Source organism: Globicephala melas, chromosome 19 (assembly GCF_963455315.2).
Source record: "Globicephala melas chromosome 19, mGloMel1.2, whole genome shotgun sequence".
NCBI lineage: Eukaryota > Metazoa > Chordata > Mammalia > Artiodactyla > Delphinidae > Globicephala > Globicephala melas.
Window position 1 is genome coordinate 10,962,248 of NC_083332.1, and position 18,226 is coordinate 10,980,473.

Here is an 18,226-nt window from a genome sequence, read left to right on the forward strand (position 1 = left end):
TCACAGTATATTGAATATAGTTCTTTGCGCTATATAGTAGGACCTTGTTGTTTATCGATTCTGTATATAATAGTTTGCATCTGCTAACTCCAACTCCCAATCTATCCCTCCCCCATCTCCAACCCTGGCAACCACAAGTCTGTTCTCTATGTCTGTGAGTCTGTTTCTGTTTCGTAGATTAGTTCATTTGTGTCATATTTTAGATTCCACATATAAGTGATGTCATATGGTATTTGTCTTTCTCTTTCTGACTTCACTTAGTATGATAATCTCTAGTTCCATTCGTGTTGCTGCAAATGGTATTATTTCATTTTTTTAACGGCTGAGTAATATTCCATTGTGTATATATACACCACATCTTCTTTATCCATTCATCTGTCCCCTCATTCATTTCTTAAACAGCTGTTTACTTGACACCTGCCCTGGGTGGGCCTGTGTAAGTGTGAACCAGTCAGACAGGGTCCCTGCCCTCATAGAGCCAACACCCCAGACAGGGAGGGATTTGAGATCTGGCTGGCCTGGCCCCTGCTGGCCTCTGTTTCCCTCCCTGGGCTCAGGCTGAGGCTAAGAGCCTGGTTGTTCATTCAGGAACAGAGGCACCTGAGCCAGGAGCGGGATCGTGTGGAGGGTCTTCGCCAGAGACTCCGGGAGGCCCAGGGGCAGCTCGACTTGCAGCCGGAAGACCAGCGTGAGCGGCTTCTGCAGGGAGTGCAGGAGGTGAGGGTCCACTGGACCCACTCAGGGACCCGGTGTCCAGGCCACTCAGGACCCAGACATCCAGGCCCTCAGTCCTCTGCTTCCCACCCACCTAGTAGCTCGGGCTCCAGCTCCCTAACCCCCAGGACTCTGGAATCTAGATCCTCAGCCCCATCCTCCCTCATTGCCCAGGATTCCCGGCCCCAGCCCACTACCCTCCTGGTTCCTAGGGGTTCAGGCCTCCAGCCTTTTTGTGTTTCCCCCACAGATGAAGGAACAGCTGGATGTGGCCCAGCGTGCCTATGAGGACCTGGAATTCCAGCAGCTGGAGCGGGAGAGCCAGTGGGAGGAGGATTGGGACAGTCCCAGGGCCCGGGCACTGGACCCCAAGATCCAGGAACTCCAGGCCAGCGTGGTGCAGCACAGGGTGAGTCGGGCTGGGCTAGCCCTGCCTCCCTCGTCGTTGCCCTCTGTCTCCTCTGCTCCCTTCTTTGGCCTCGTGTCTTCCCTGTGTCACGTACTTCAAAATAGTAATGACAGTTGCTGACATTTATTGAGCATCTACCATGTGCTGGTCCTAAATGTTTCACGAGTATTGAGTCATTGAATCCTTACAACAATCCTGGGAGACACGTCTTAATATTTTTTCCCATTTTATAAGTGAAGAAACTCAAGGTCAAGGTGCTCAAGTAATCTTTTCCAAGGTCACTTAGTTCATAAAGGACAGAGCTGGGATCTGAACCCACTAGATCTTCGCCACTAGGCTCCCTGCCTCTCAAGCCCTCATCCCAAATGATGCTCTCACTAGTCCTTTCTGGGGGCTTCACATTCAAGGGTCTGACAAGTCCCAATGGAAAAAGCAACATTTTGACTGTATTTAATACAAAGGTTAAAAAAAAAAAAATACAAAGGTTCCCAGGGTTTTGGCTTAGAAAGTTCTGATGTGGGTCTCCTTTCCCACCTCTATTTCTGGACCTTCTTCCTGTCACTTTCTCTTTTCCCATTTCTGTCTCACGGCTTCTGTCTGTTTCTGTGCTGTTTCTGTCTTGTCTCTGCATCTCTGTCTTTTGGGGTCTGTCTTGGTTCTTTTCTGTATCTCTTCTGGTTTGTCTCTGTCTTTCCCTTTCTTTCTCTCTCTGTTCTTGGCAACGGTGACTTTCTCTGTGTCTCCGTCTCCCTCGGTCTCTGGATTTTGGATCCTCCATCCCTCCAACTCAACTTCAAGTCTCTCTGGACCCCCCCCAAAGGGGAGGAGGACACCACGGAGGTTAAGTCTAAGTCCCCCACCCCCTCCCAGGCACCCAAATGCCAGGGTCTCTGTTACGGGGTGGAACAAGCCCCAAGCTCTCAAGGAGGACCTGATTCTGGGGGAACCAGCCTGGGGACCCTGGGGCAGCTGAGTAACCAGGGCTCTGGGGGTGCCCTGCAGCGCCGGATCCAGGTCTTGGAGGAGCAGCTCAAGTCACTGGGGGAGCAGATGGCAGCTGAGAGCCGGGGGCTGAGCCAGAAGAAGGAGGAGGCCCTTCAGGCCCTGACCCAGGTAAGTTCACCCCAGGCACCTGTCCCACTTGCCTCACTTCCCCCTAGGGCATCCCATTGCCTCCCTGCACCCCAGGTGTCTCCTGGCATCAGGGAGAGCTGCTGGGATGGCCCTTTCCGACCCTGAGGCGTGGCAGCCCTTGATGTCTTGCTGTCCCCTAGGAACGGAGCAGACTTCTCAAGCTTAATTGCCTTCAGGGAACCCCTGGCGAGGACTTCTCTGAGCCCAGCCAGGCCCTCACCAAGGTATGGGGATTTCATGCGACTGTCAGCCCCTTCCTCCCTCAGACCCAGGAGTCCAGGCCCCCTGCCCCCTTCTCCCTTGGGATCCACGATTCTCAACCCCTAATCCCTTTTCCCCCTGGGACGCAGGAGGTCCAGCCTCCAGGTTCCTCAGGGAACCAGACATCTCTGCCCATAGTCCTCCCTCACGAAGACCACGTTTCAGCTCTCTTGGGACCTTGAGCCTTTGTTTTTCCATCCAAGAAATGGGCTGGCTCTGGAGGCTTGGGCCAGAGCATCCTTCCAGTGGCCAGCCACCCCACCTGTTCTCCTGCAGCTCCTGTTCACCCAGAAGACAAATCGCCAGTTGCTGGTTCTCCAGGACCCCACTGCTCACGCTGCCGCCGCCACCTCTTCCTGCCTCTTCTCCGTTCACAGCTCCATCCAGGTGCCCCCCCAATGCCTCGTCACCCCGGGTCTCACTGGTAACTGTGGCTTTCTCTGCAGTGCACCTGGGGGAGAGGGAAGGCCGATCAAGTGGTATTAATGTTTATCAGCCTCCAGCTTTATTATTCATTTTCTTTCTTCTGCCTAACACCCCACCCCTCCCCTGGAGAAATGGGACTGTGCCTACCCAGGTGTAAATTTTAAAAGCCACCCAACAGGGCATATTGATAAGAAGGCCTCCTCCCCCCACCCCACTGGCCCCTGGCTCCCTCCGCAAAAGCAGGGCAGCTACTTGTTTCTTGAATATCCTTTCCTCCAGATCTTCTTAAAGCCGGGGATCCCAGCTTATTAGTGGGTTAAAACATTTATTGAGTATGTTGCTACCAACTTTTTTTTTAATATTTATTTATCTATCTATCAATCTATTTATTTATTTATTTTGGCTGCGCTGGGTCTTAGTTGTGGCCCGCGGGATATTTGTTGCAGAATGTGAGATCTTTTTTAGTTGTGGCATGAGGACTGTTAGTTGCGGCATGCGGGATCTAGTTCCCCGACCAGGGATGAAACCCAGGGATGGAACCTGGGCCCCCAGCATTGGGAGTGTGGAGTGTCACCCACTGGACCACCAAGGAAGTCCGGCTACCACCTTTTAAAATGAAATAGAGTAGACAGTGGCAGAGTGCTATGTGTGAGGTAGGGGTGAATAGTCAATGAAAAGAGTTTTGTTTCAGTCATGTGGATAGGGGGCCAGCGCTTAGAAATTGGGAGCTCTTTTTCTATCATGTAAATGTTTTTTTCAGAAACATGTCTATTAGCTACTAGTTGGCTTTTATTTTCTAGCTTAAGACTCTGTCGTGGAGATTGTTTTCCACTGAGACATTTAGAGCTGCTGTTTCCTTTTCAATGGCTCTGTAATAATGATATAAACAATAACAACCATAATGACAGTTAACATTTGTGGAGTCTTCATAGCATGCCAGGCACTGTTTTAAATGCCTCACGTGGATTCACTCATTTAGTCTTTGCAACAACCCTACAAGTTGGGTTCTTCTTTCCATTTTATAGATGAAGAAACTGAGGCAGAAAGGGGAAGTTTCTTAACCAGCTAGTATGCGGCAGAGCTGGGATTTGAACCCAGGCACTCTGTTTTCAGAGCCTATGCTCTGAACCACTCTGAGCTTCTGTGTGGCACACACTTCTACGTGGAGGCACTGAGCCAGCCCTCCCTCTGAGGACAGTGATTGGAGTTTTTTTGCAGTTTAAGCAATGCTGTTAGGAAGATCCATGTATGTGTGTCTTTGTACCCACAATAATAATAACAAATTAATATCAATTATTATCTAATTAATGTTGTCTGTTATAATATTTAATTGTTTCTATTGTCTAATATAATATGCAACATTATCTTATTAATTAATATTAACAATATTCATATTAATATTAATTTTAAGAGCTTAACGTAGGCCAGGATCTGCTCAAAACCATCTTATGCCTTCGAGCCACATGAAGTTGCTATTATTTGGAGGTGAGAAACAGTCAAATACTGACAGTTTGAAGTGCTTCAACCTCATATATATTATATTATTATATACTAATATTATATTATATAATTATTGTTTCATGGATATACAATTCAATAATATACGTTACATATTCATGAAATTTTATGTATATATAATTTTATTTTTTGCTCAGAAGAACCTGCAGAAGTAGGTCTTGTTATTATCTGGGTAAAGGGTTAGCAGAGCTTTTGTAACTTTCTAGCTGGAAGCTTGGTAAAGGTGGACGGTCAGCTGTGTTGCCAGGCAACGTGACTTAGGGTAAATATGACCCTTATAAGTAAATTGCATATCTATCAATACTTGGTGGGAAGCTGGGTCCATTCCTATAGAGGTGTTACCTGAGTCATTGGCTCCTGTGTACATGGAACTTCTAAGGCCAGGTGGACCCTATACCCACCGGCGTGGATCCCACACCCACCTTGCACCTGGGTGTCACCTGGGGGCCAGACACTGACCCCTGGACGCTGGTGGCCGTGCTGGGCACTCTTTTGTGTGTTTTGCATGAGGTCACTCGTTGAATCCTTGCATCAGCCCTGGCAGGGCAGCGGGACGTTGCTCACTTTACAGAGGGGGAATCTCCCCGAGAAGAGCCGTGACTTACCAAAGTCACACACCCAGCTAAGCAGCAGAGCTTAGGTTTGAAGCCAGGCTGCCTGTTTCCACAGCCTGTGCCTTTCGGGAGATGAGGATTTCGCAGGGATCCTTCAGAACCTAAGTGGGTGACTGGTTAGCACCAGCTCAGAGGGAGCGACCGGGGACCTCGGGATACATGAGGAGCCCAGGGAGTGTTTATTTACTCAGCCAGATAAACCGTAAACAAGTGGATAAATGAATGCAGGGATTAACAAATGACTCCTCCTTGCCCCTTCCTCTCTCTCCCTCCAAGTCCTATTAAATCCTTCTCAAATTCTATACCTTCTTGCCAGGATCATGTGATGACTAAGAGTACCTTGGGTTCCAGTACCTGTTCTGCCACATCCTAGCTGGCTGACCTTAGAGACAGCTCTGTGCCTCAATTTACTTGGCTGCAAAATGGGAATAATAACAGCATTCATTGGTTAATGCATTAAAACTCTTAGTGTGATTGATGCCTGGCACATAACAGGTGCTCAGTAATGTGGGCACCTGTTGCTGTGATTAGAGTTATATTGATTGGTATTATTGTAATTTTATCACTCTTATTCCACCCACTCCCACCCTCATCTCTGGTTTTAGTGACCCTATACCAGCCTCCTCACCGGTTTTCTCTATTTTAGTTTTTGTCTCCCAATAATTTATTCCCCAAACAACAGCCAGAGTGATCTTCATCCCTCCTACTTCAGCCCTTCCCACCAAAAGCCTTCCATGATTCCCCCAGTCTCCTCACCATGGCCCACAAGTCCCTGTGTGGTCTGACCCCTGCCCACCTCTCACCATCCCCCTCCCTGTACTGACTGCTCAGCTGTAGGAGCACTGACCCACCAGCACTCCATACTTGTTCCTGCCTCAGGGCCTTTGCACTTGCTGATCCTGCCACCTGGAACACCCTTCCCCTCAGTCTCCCCTGGCCAACTTTTTTTTTTTTGGCCCCACCACAGGGCTTGTGAGATCTTAGTTCCCTGACTAGGGATCGAACCCAGGCCCTTGGCAATGAAAGCCCGGAGTCCTAACCGCTGGACTCTCAGGGAGTTTCCCCTGGCCAGCTCTTATCTTTTGGGCCTTAGGTCCAGCGTTCAGAAGGCTGTTCCTGGTCTTCCAGTTGGAAGGTGATCCTTTTTTATATCACCGTTTTATAACACACTCTTCACTCACAGCAATTTCTGATGATACACTTATTTATATGATGGCTCATTCAGTTCCTACAATGTGAGCGCCATGGAGACAAGGCTTGGGTCTCTCTTACCCACCTTTTCCCTCAGTGCCAACAATCTAAGGTCTCTCGGCTGGGGAATGCTGGGAATATCAGTTGAAGGAAGGAAAGAGTGAAGAACCACAGGAACTTGGGACTCGGTTTCCTCTTTGTGAAGCAGAGCGAAACTTTCCCGACTCCCAGGGCTTTTATAAGCTGAAATGGTCTTCCGAGGGCCAAGTACACTGTTAGGCACTTGATAAATGTTAGTCACTATTCTAAAAAACGTTTTAAAATAATACGAATCTAGAAAATCACATCCAGGGGGTCACTGGCGGTCCAGTGGTTAGGACTCTGAGCTTCTACTGGAGGGGAACTGAGATCCCACATGCCGGGTGGTGCAGCCAGAAAAAAAAAAGAGGGACTTGCCTTCATTAATTATTTGGTTACCCAGGGATATGGTTTTTGTAAGACATGCAGGGAAAATGCTTAATGGTTTCACTTCATTCTCCTGTCTTCAGAATAGAGTTGGTTCTCCTGCATCCTCCAAGGTGACCAATGCAATTTTTATTTTAGTATTATTATTAACTTGTGGATTACATATATTTGAGCAGTGAGTATCCCTACTGGTGTTCAAATTATGCCACTTATTTATTTTTATTATCCACACAGAGTTTTTGCTCTTTTTTTCTTTAAGAAATTATTTCAGTTTTCTGTCTTGATTACTCTCAAATAATTTTGTTTTCAGTTTTTGGTAGTTTTTTTTAATTTTGAAATGATTTAAGACTTACAGAAATTGCAGGAATAGTAGAAAGAATTCCTGCATACCTGTCACCCAGATTCTGTGATTAACATTTTACCACATTGGACATTTGCTTTCTTATTCTCTCTCTGTACACACCCACCCACATACACACACACAGTTTATTTTTCTTTTCTGAAGCATGATTCCTCTTTACCCCTAAATACTTCTACTTTTATTACCTAAGGTCAAGGCCATTCTCGTACATAACAACAGTACAGCGATCACATTCAGAAGCTACCCTTGAGACAATATTATTCAAGTCCACAGATGTGATTCATATTTTTGCCAATTGTCCCACAAATTTTTTTTTAAGCAAAAAACAAAAAAAGAAAAAAAAATTTTTTCTGACCTAGGAACACAGGTTGCATTTGGTTATCATGTTTATTATTATTTTTTGAACTAATATTCCTTTTGTTCCAAGTTCAAAGGTCATGGGAGGAGAGTCAGAGAAAAGACCTTTCCCACCATTGTTTTCATCCACACAGTTCACCTCCCAGGGGTGGCCAGGGTTACTAGTGTCTCCCGTCTTCCCAGAGATCCTCTGTATTTAAACAGTCATGTATATACTTTCCCCCTCTTTTTGTTTTTGTTTTTGCGGTACGCGGGCCTCTCACTGTTGTGGCCTCTCCCGTTGCGGAGCACAGGCTCCGGACGCGCAGGCTCAGCGGCCGTGGCTCACGGGCGCAGCCGCTCCGAGGCTTGTGGGATCTTCCCGGACCGGGGCACGAACCCGCGTCCCCTGCATCAGCAGGCGGACTCTCAACCACTGTGCCACCAGGGAAGCCCTGTTATTCTGTCTGATATAAACAGCATCCTCCTCCTTTTTATATGCTTTGGAGTTTTCCTCCATGCAGATGATCCCTAGTTTATCCCTGCCTCCTTTTGACGGGCACTTAGGTGGTCTCCGGGCATCTTTGGGGATTAACCTTGAAATCAGGTCATTTTGCACATGTCTGAGTGTCTCCACATAGTCCTAGAAGTGGAATTGGGGCTCAAAGTTACCTATGCATTTGTCATTTTGATTTTCTTTTCTGTTTTTGTTTGTTTTTCTTTTCCTTTTCTTTTTTTTTTTCATTGACTTTAAAAAAGGAGCCAAACTGGCCTCCATAACGGTTGTTGCAATAAAACGGCCCCCAGCATTGTGGGAGCACACCTGGGTTTCGCACACTCCCATCAACACTGCGGGCTTTTGGGGTTTTCTTTAACAGTTTTATCGAGGTATATAGTTCACCCATGCTACAATTCACCCGTTTAAAGCGTACAACTCAGGGGTTTTTAGTCACCGAGTTGTGCAGCCATCACCACAATCAATTTGAGAACATAGTCATTATCCCTAAAGAAACCTCATACCCTTTAGCCATCACCCCTCAGTTCCCCTCTCCTCCCAGGCCCTGGAAACCGCTAACCCGCTTCCTGTCTCCCTGGATCTGCCCGTTCTGGACGTTACACTGTGTGGTCCTTTGTAACTGGCTGCTTTCACTCAGCATCACGTTTGCAGTGGCTTTTTGATCTGTGCCCGTGAGACGGTGGTTTTACTTGGCAGTTCTCCAGCTTCATGGTGGAGCCTGAGCATCTTTTCTTGTGTGCGTGGGCGTTGTGTGTTTTCAGGGCTCCATTGGCCTCCAGGGGACTGGAAGCCTGCCCCGGAAGAGGGGAGAGAGAGTGAGCCAGAGGGGATCCCCCCGGCCCCTGTCCTTCTATTGTACTGGTGCGTACGTACCCCTCCCCTGCGTAGGCTCTTCCCCCGTTAACCACCCTCCTGCAGCACAGGATGGAGGAACCTGGTTGCCTCTGTTGGGGTAGAGGTGGGGGGGCTTAGACACGGGAGCATCCCAGCCCCCCAGCCCTTTTCCCCGCAGGAGCCCTGGAGGCCTCGGCCCTCCCGCCCTCAGCCAGAGACTCCGGGAGACACCCCCTCTATCAGCTGCTGAACTGTGGCCCCAGAAATAGGTGAGACATCAGGGAGAAGGTGGGGAGATGGGGGGAAGAAGTCGGGCTGCTGTAACCTGCGCATCTCTGTTCTCTGCTCCCAGTTGTGGGGCCCTCCACCCGGACATTGCCCGTATGGAACACCTCCTGCAGCAGGCTGTGGCAGAGAGGGAGCGGCTGCTCCAGGCCAGGGTGAGACGGCAGCCCCTCCCTCCTCCCTCAGCCCCAGGATCCAGACCCCCGGCCCCTCCCCTCTCAGACCCAGGATCCAGGCCCCCGGCCCCTCCCCGCTTAGACCCAGGATCCAGACCCCTGTCCCCTCCTCCTTCAGACCCAGGAGTCCAGGCCCCTGACCCCTCCTCCCTCAGGACCCAGGAACCCAGTACGTTTTTCCCACTTATTATTGGTTAGCATTCTCGTTGATGTTTTCTTTCTGCACTCACAGGAAGGGACAAGAAGGAGCACGGAAGGTGCCTCAGACCCCCCTGTACCTGCTATCATGGTCAGTCCCACCCCTAACCCTCCCCAACCACTACTCCCCTGGTCTGTCTTGCTACCCTGGCCTCTGCCCTGTCTTATCTCACCCTGTCAGTCTCCTCCAACGGCACAGGAAGGTATCCTGGGCTTGGCAAGTGGAAAGGGAACTCGAAAGGCCTAGTTCCTGTTCCCATCAGGGTCGTCTGTATTCGTGGCGTGTCCTCGGGTGACACGCTCCATTCTCTGTGCCTGGGTCCCCTCTTCTGTAAGTGGGTCCCGGTGTCAGAGAGTCAGCAGTTGCCGCAGAATGAGGGTAACCATGTGCTGGGGCTTTCAAATATTATTTGAATTTTTGTTTTATTTATTTGATTCTTTTAAAAAACTTCTGATTATAGAAATATTCAAGCATATTCAAAGGTAATAAACCTCCATGTACCCCCCCACCACGCAGCTCTAGTGATCATCAATGTTGAATCTTGTTTTACTTACCAACTTTGTTGTACTGAATCCTCACCTAATTCCCACTCTGCAGTGGAATATTTTAAAGCAAATTCCAGACATTTCATTCATATCTCACTATGTATCTCCAATAGATAAGGGTTTTTTTTAACATAACAAAAATTCCACTGTCATAGTTTATGAGATTATTAATAATTCTGCAACTTTCTGATACATGATCCGTATTCACATTTCCCTAATTGTCTCCAAAATGTCTTTTTATAGTTGGTTATTTGAATCTGGACCCAAACAAAGTATGCACACTGCATTTAGTTAAAATGTCTTTTAAAACCCTGAGATAGAGTCCTCCCTCCCTGCTTTAAAAAATGCCATTAATTTGTGGGAAAAGTCACTTATCCTGTAGAATTTCTCACACTCTGGATTTAGCTGACAGCTCCTTATTAAAATTTTATTTCTACCTACACTAAGAACATGAATACTTTTTGTTATAACAGACACTTCAGAATTGGGGAAAGTGAAGTTCCCCTCATCTTACCTCCAGAAGTGCAGGTGTTTTCTATCGCGGAGAAGCGTTCAAATCTTTTTTTTTAATACTTTCCTACGTACACCGATCAAACCATATTTGGTGAATTTATTTTCCTTGTAATCGAGCACATCATTCCCAACCTGCTTTTGGTTCTCTCAACCATTTGGCATATTCTTATTCCTTTCAATCCAGTATTTACAGAGGGCCTACTGCGTGGTAGGCCCTGGGTTATATAGCAGTGGCCAGAGTGACAATCCCTGCCCTTGGAGAAGCTGGCGTGTAGCAGGGGAGAGAGACAAAAAGCAGCATCAGTAAGTAAAATCAGTAGCACGTCAGGTGCTGATAAGAGTTCAGGAATAAAATAAATTGGGAAGGGCAGTGGGGCCTTCTGGTTTCAGGCATAAGCTCTACCTCATTAAAAATGAAGCACTCCTGCTGTGTAGCATCATCATTTATTAAACGGTTCCCTGTTGACTGCACTGTCCCCCCCACCCCACCCCCTTACGGCTCAAGCTGCCTTCTCGTGCCCGTGAGCAAGTGTGTCTCCGGGATTCGCACCTGGAAGTGGAATCACCAGGTCAGGGAGCCTGACAGCAGCGAGCTCATCCGTGAAACAGCCCCATGTGGAGGGTGCTGTGATCACCGCCGAGTTTCAGTGTAGTTTCAGTGTAGGGAAACTGAGGCTCCGAGAGGGGCAGGCGTTCCCTGGAGGTGACACGGGTGGGCAGTGGGGGAGCTGACAGTCCCAAGCTCATCCCTGCTGTCCTGGATTGGGGCCCGGCTCCACCACATCCTACCTGGGTGACCTTGATGAGTCAGTTCCTCTCTAGGAGCCTCAGTTTCCTCGTCTGTCAAATGGGGGCAGTAATGGGTTGTTTTGGAGAGGCAGCAAGGCGATCACTTGGCACAGTGCCAGCCACAGAGTGGGACCTTCCATACGTGGTGATCAGTAGTGTTACCGTGTGGCTTTGGTGAGATGACCCCGTGGGTGCCTCACTGCTGCGGCCTCTCCCGTTGCGGAGCACAGGCTCCGGACGCGCAGGCTCAGCGGCCACGGCTCACGGGCCCAGCCGCTCCGCGGCACATGGGATCCTCCCGGACCGGGGCACGAACCCACGTCCCCCGCATCGGCAGGCGGACTCTCAACCACTGCGCCACCAGGGTAGCCCTGGTGGGTTCCCTTTTAAGCACCCCTTCCCCTCCTGTGCATTCCCCGGCTCCTCCCCATTTCCCCTCCTCCTCATTCTCCCCTGTCTCCATCCAATGAGTCTCACTTCTGTTTCTCATCCATTCTTGCTTTGGCCTTGCTTCAGTGTTTTCAGCCCTTGATACTCAGAGTGTGGTCCACGGACCAGCAGCATCGGCGTCCCTGTTCCCTGGGAGCTTGTTAGACGTGCAGAACCTCACCCTCACCCCAGACCCCCACCCCGGAATGACTGAATCCCAGGCTGCATTTTAACAAAATCCCTAGGGGGTCCCCTTGCATGCTGAAGTCTGAGGCCTCAGTTTGACCACAGAGATCATACCATTCTTTGCAGGGATCATTTGGGAAGAATAGGTATGATCAGGCTGGGCCTTGTAACAGTAGACACTTTGATCACCTTCATTCTTCTCCCCTTTATGGCCTCCTGAGATGACACTCTGCCTGGGGAGTCCTGGCTCGTCAGCTCTGGCTGTGTGACTTGGGCCTAGTGACTTAACCTCTCGGAGCCTTGGTTTCCACATCTGTAAAATGGGGACAATGATGTACTTACCCCTTGAAAAGTGTTTGAGAGGACACAGATTATACCTATAAAGTGTTTTGTTAGCACAGGTAATAATCAGTAATTTCATCACAACAAGAATAATAACAATAATAATAATGATGGAAACAGTGCTCTCATTTATTGATCACTCACTGTCTGGTCCCTGTTTTACAGAGACAGTAGATGAGGGTCCCACCAGGGTCCATCACTTCTCTAACACATCTCCGGTGTTTCAGGGTAAGCGCTAGGGTCAGGAAGACCTGAGTTTGCCACCCAGCTCTGCCACTTCGAAGCTCTGTGTGACCTCGGGTGGATTATTTTCTCTCTGTACTTCAGTGTGCTCATCTGAAAAATGGGGCTCATAGTAGCCCTGACCCGAGGGTGGCCGTGGGGAGTCAAGGAACGGATGCTGGTAAAGCCCTGGGCAGAGTGTCAGTTCATCGCTTTAGCTGTTGGAAATATCATCTTGATCGTCATTGTTAATGAAAGGCTGTGCTGGGCCTTATACTCGAGCTACTCTGACCAGCACCCCTCGGGGGCGTCCAGGCTGCAGGACCTGCCCCCCCACCCCATGAAGTCACTGCCCCCTTCTCTTGCTTTCCCAGGCCCCGCCCACAGCCCCATCCCGCCCTCCTGGCCCTCGGGTCTTGGATCTCCGGCAACACCTGGAACGCTGGGGCCACAACCCGGAAAGCTGCCCGCACATACGGGTGTCTGGGGGCTACTGCCGCGGACCCCTGGTGAAGATGGGAGGCCGCATCAAGACCTGGAGGAAGCGGTGGTTCTGCTTTGACCGCCAGGCCCGCCGCCTGGCCTACTACACGGGTAAGCCCACCCTGGCTGCCTTGGGACCCGGGCCCCCAGGCCCCTGGAAGAAACCACAACAGACTTTCACCCCAGAAACCTAGGCGTCCCACCCTCAGCCCCCTTCTCTCTCAGGCCCACGAGTCTGGATCCCCAGCCCCTTTCCCCTTTAGTGAGCCAGCCCTCCTCAGTAACGTGGGTAACAGTTTTGTACCACTCTGGCTCCCCAGACCCCATTTTCCTAAGGTGCCCTAGAGGAGCATTGCCCGTGCCCAGCCCGCAAATCTAGGTTCCAGGCCCCTCCTCCTTCCTCTCTAGGAGAATCAATGATGCTGAATCTCTCCTTGAGTCCCTGCCCTTCTCAGGGGCCAAGGCACTAGGGGACCTAGGATTCCAACTCCCCAGACCTCATTCTCCGGTCTTGTCCAGTCACCACACCAGTCTCCCTCCTAGTCTCCCGTCAACATGCACTCACCTCCCAACCACAGTACTTTAGGGACCTACAGACTCTGCCACCATGTTCCTCACCCCCACCCCAGTCTCGGGACTTGGGCCCAGTGACTCCCCTGCTCCCCCCACCATACACACCTCTCACTGGCTCTGTTTCTCCCTCACCTCCCTCCATCAGACAAAGAACAGACCAAGCTCAAAGGCGTCATCTACTTCCAGGCCATCGAGGAAGTCTACTACGACCACTTACGCTGTGCCTTCAAGGTGAAGCCCCTGCTTGGTGCTGCTCTGCCCTCCTGGTTGGAGCCCCGGCTGTCAAGCCTGATCTTATCCCTGGGAAAGGCCACCCACAGCCCCTACTCCATCCAGTGGTACTCCATCCAGCACAGGAAACCAACAGATCATTTCACTGCAGGGACCAAAAATCAAGAGCTTAGTCTTTGGCTCTCAGCCCACTGATATTTTTCTTGGAACAAAAGTTTTAGAGCAGAAATTTGGCAAACGCAGATGCCAAGTTGAGAATAAATGTCTGAATTGGGCAGGGTGAGGACTGAGGCAGCCTGGGAGCATCTAAAGGAGACGATCATTCGTTAGCATCTGCCCATCATTGCCAAATGGTGATGGGCCCCATGGTGTCATATCATATTTATTTTTCCCCAGAGAACGCAGGAATTGGAACTTCTATAAAAATAAAAGTGCAAAAAAATAAAAATAAGTAAACAATAAAAGTGCAGTGCCAGAAACTGATACAATGTTTAGAAAGCTCTGGAGAGCAACTGTGGCTTTTTAGAGCTTAGTCTGGAATCCGAGCTGTGGGACATCAGGAAAGTGACTTCCATTCTCCAGCCTTAGTTTTCTCACCTGCAGAATCGGCACTCTTCAGCCCATTTCTTCAGAGTTGAGAAGGTTAGAAACAGATAATGGACGTAAAGGATTTACCTAATTCAGGGTTGGCAACTAGGTGCTCAGTAAATAGGTTGTAGACACTAGGATTTTCCCAGTTACAAACCAGGGGGACCTAGATTTTGGGGGGAGGGGAAATTTGAGTGTCTGTATTTATTTCTAATATAGGAGAAGGTAGGCTGGGGGATTGGGACATGGGTCCGTACTCTTTTTTTTTCTTTTCTTTTTTCGGTACGCGGGCCTCTCACTGTTGTGGCCTCTCCCATTGCGGAGCACAGGCTCCGGACGCGCAGGCTCAGCGGCCATGGCTCACGGGCGCAGCCGCTCCGCGGCATGTGGGATCTTCCCGGACCGGGGCACGAACTCGTGTGCCCTGCATCGGCAGGCGGACTCTCAACCACTGCGCCACCAGGGAAGCCCCCATCCTCTTTTTGAATTCCTCTTGCTCCCATAATTCTAAGCGCCTTCCTGTGTTAATTCATTTAATCCTCATAACCCAACGAAGTAGGTAGCATCATTTAGGAAGACAGATGGGGAAACGTTCAGGGAGTGTAAATAACGTGCCCAACCCCACAAAGCCTATAAATAGCAAGGCTGGGATTCCAACTAGGGTGGACTCATAACCATCTCCACTCCGCTTCTTATTCCAGAGCCCGAACCCTCGCCTAACGTTCTGTGTCAAAACCTACGAACGCCTTTTCTACATGGCGGCGCCAAGCCCAGAAGCCATGCGCATCTGGATGGACGTCATCGTGACAGCGGCTGACGAGAACCACGACCCCTGAGTGAACATACCCTCTCAGGGGGACATCCCAGCGAGGCTCTGCCCCGCACGCGCTGCCTCGAAGCCACGCCCACTGCTGGAAATCCTGGGCCAGCCCCTTTGGAACTCTCCCGGGAATTTTGTGGGCTCGGCGGTTCGGCAGGTCTGAGCTGCGCAGTTCTGGGCTGCAGGTGTCTTCCCGGACCGGAAGCCAGCCGCTGAGGCTCTGCCCTGGGTGGGAGGAAGATTGCGGGGGCGGGAAGGAACTATTTATTGGTGCTCCTGTGATACTGAATTAAACTTGGAGGAAAAACAGTGGTTACTGCTGAGGTTCCCAGCACAGGCGTACGGGGCCCCTCGACCCCTAGGCAGGACATCTGAATTACGGGTACCTCGGAGACCATGCATCCTTTAGCTGTTCTACCCTTTAGGAATGGAGACCTTCAACACCAACGTCATGGCCGGGAGGGGCGGGGGTGTGGGGAGGCATGCGTCCTTAGTCTTGTGGCAATTTTGTTTTTTCAGTTTGTGGGCCCGCCTGCTTCCACCCTTTTGGACGTGACCGGGCTATTGGCAATTTCTAGGAACTCCTAGGCTCCTGCCCTCCAGGCCGTGACATATGTTATTCCCTCTGCCCTTCCCTTAACCACCTAGCTCCTTATTCTTCGCGTCTTAATTGGGATGTCCCCTCCTTCAGGAAGCCCTTCCTGACTCCCTCAGCTGGATCAGGTACCCCCCTTTGAGCCCTCCTGTCCCATTCCTGAACATCGTGGGTCATCACTGGTGATGGATCTATGTCCTGACGGACTGGGAGCTCCCTGAGGGCAGAGCCAGGGCTGTCCTGGTCATGGCTGTGTCCCCAGCACCAGAGGGCACATTTCATCCCATGAAAGTGGAAAAAAAAAAAAAAAAAGCTATCCTTTCACCTGTGGGTCTTTATGTAACGTTCCCTTTGCTAAGTCACCTTTCCCCACTCCACCCTACTCGTCATTTAGGTCATAGCTCAGATGTTTCCTTCTCCAGGAAGCCTTCCCTGATTCTCCTGGCTGAGTCAGATGCTCCCTCTGGGCTTCCCATCCCAGCCTTGATCACTCTGCCTGCTCCTTCCCCATCACGGCTTTGACTACTCTGGGTCATCCGTGTGTTTGATGGGTGTTTCCCCGTGCTAGGCGGGAGCCCCAGGAGGCAGGGGTTGGGCTATTTCCATCACTACTGAGTGCTTGGCACACAGCAAATGGCCTGTAGGCAAACTAGGTGTTGAGGGAATAAATTGATAAGAAAGACGCTGAGGATGGGGCGATGGTGAACGACAGGCATAGAACTTTTCATCATTTACATCTCACCTAAGGTGTCTCCTCCTTCAGGAAGCTCTCCCTGATCCCTGGTGGGCTTCCGCAGTCCCCTGAGCTCCCCGACTACAGGACCACTCCCTGACCACTCTAGGCTGTCACTGTGTGGTACAAGTCATTTCCTCCCTTAAACGTCTCTGGAACTAGGCATCCAGTCCCTCTGGTTCCCATCTCTTCAGGACCTGGGTGTTCCATCCCAGGATTCCTTAAGGATCCAGATGTGCTCCTGAAACCCCGGAATGCAAACACTCCAACCCCCAGGCCCTTGGGGACCCGAGGTGTTCCTTGGCCTCTACCTCCAGGTGTGAGGCATCTAGATTCTTGGATCATTTCATCCCTTCGCCCCTCTGCAAACTGTCCCCTTACTGGGGCCAGCTTCACGGGCATGTGACTAGTGCAGTTGACAGGTCCCATGTTCAGAAGAGCCCTCTCGGCTTTAATCATCTGTGATTGCCATCCGGAAATTCTTAATTTTGTATTTGAATTTGTGTTTTGTAAGTGAAGTCTGAAGGGTGTGGAGCTTGAGCTGGGGGGACTGGAGCCTCAGCTCAAATGAGGTCCCACACCTGCCATCTCCCACCTCCCCGGAATAGGTTCTGTCTGCCTTCCCCTCCCTGCCTCTGCCCTGTGACTTCCGCCATCCTCCAGCCCCGACAAGGGCCTGAGTGCTCACGGGAAATCCAGGCACTTGTGCCTCTTGGCATCTCAGGTGGGGCACAGTGGCGGGCGGCTGGTGGAAGGGGAATCCAGCAACCAGTTTGCTTTAGTTGTGGGGCAGGGTCTCTAGACACCTGTAAGAGTCTGTGCTCGCCCCACCAGTATCCCTGTGCCTGAGGGAACATGACATTAGACACCGTATGGGGTCAAGAGAGATGCAGGAAGAAAGGAAAAGAGCATTTCTCCTTTAGTACATTTCATGACACTCCTTCCTGCCTTTTGAACCAGGTCTCCATATTTTCATTTTGCACTGAGCCCCGCAAATTATGTAGCCAGCCCGGGCCCTGACCCCATCCCTTCTCTGACGCATCCCAGACATCACATCCCAGAAGGAGTGGGTCTGAGGCAGGCTGGGAACATCACTGGGCTCAGAGCCTGCCCTTCCCCAGGGGACACGAAACCCATAGTGGAAATGGCCCCAGGCTTGTCTGAGGCCCTGGCATGAACTCCAGGGCTGGGGACCAGGTGCCTCCACACTGACTCCTCTGTTCATCTCTCTGGGGAACCAATTCTAAACCTCGTTGCAGTGACCCCTGTGGAGGGGAGCTGGGGAGAGTCACAGAGTAGGTTTAAGTAGAGGTCCGGTATTTAAACCTCCCTCTGCTCTTTGGTCCTGGGCCAGGTTTGGGGTGGGGGGGCGGCGGTTGGTGTCAGCACCCGGGATTCGGCAGGCCTGAGCAAGAGGAGACTCTCCACCCTGGGTCCCACTCCCTCCCAAGACACCAGATCTTCTGGTCTGGCCAGTTGGGGTTCCTCCCTGAAACTCTCCCACACGGCTGGGACCTGAAGGGCCTCCTGAGTGCACAATAATAATAGAATTGTAGCCCTGCCTCACTCCATCCCTCTGGAGACAGGGGGTTTCAGACCTGTTTGGCAAAGGAGGCAGCTGAAGTTCAGAGAGGGAGATGGAGTTGCTTGAGGTCACACAGCAAGAGGATGGCAGAGGCAGGAGTAAAATTTCAGTCTGTCTGACTCCAGACTTAATACTTTGTCCACTGCCTCACT

At 50.6% G+C, this 18,226-nt stretch overlaps 1 protein-coding gene across 1 annotated transcript in view; it reads left to right on the forward strand.

The window, feature by feature from the left end:
• PHLDB3 (pleckstrin homology like domain family B member 3) overlaps positions 1 to 15,470 on the forward strand; it is a 19,915-nt gene extending 4,445 nt beyond the window's left edge. Inside the window, exons 5-16 of the mRNA XM_030874058.3 lie at positions 589 to 717; positions 965 to 1,123; positions 2,126 to 2,236; positions 2,398 to 2,481; positions 2,795 to 2,905; positions 8,708 to 8,807; positions 8,959 to 9,049; positions 9,133 to 9,220; positions 9,474 to 9,530; positions 12,841 to 13,060; positions 13,668 to 13,753; positions 15,043 to 15,470. Coding sequence (XP_030729918.1) covers positions 589 to 717; positions 965 to 1,123; positions 2,126 to 2,236; positions 2,398 to 2,481; positions 2,795 to 2,905; positions 8,708 to 8,807; positions 8,959 to 9,049; positions 9,133 to 9,220; positions 9,474 to 9,530; positions 12,841 to 13,060; positions 13,668 to 13,753; positions 15,043 to 15,177 — 1,371 coding nt within the window. The 3' untranslated portion in view covers positions 15,178 to 15,470. The remainder of the gene's footprint in view (positions 1 to 588; positions 718 to 964; positions 1,124 to 2,125; positions 2,237 to 2,397; positions 2,482 to 2,794; positions 2,906 to 8,707; positions 8,808 to 8,958; positions 9,050 to 9,132; positions 9,221 to 9,473; positions 9,531 to 12,840; positions 13,061 to 13,667; positions 13,754 to 15,042) is intronic.
• The last annotated feature ends 2,756 nt before the right edge of the window (positions 15,471 to 18,226 follow it).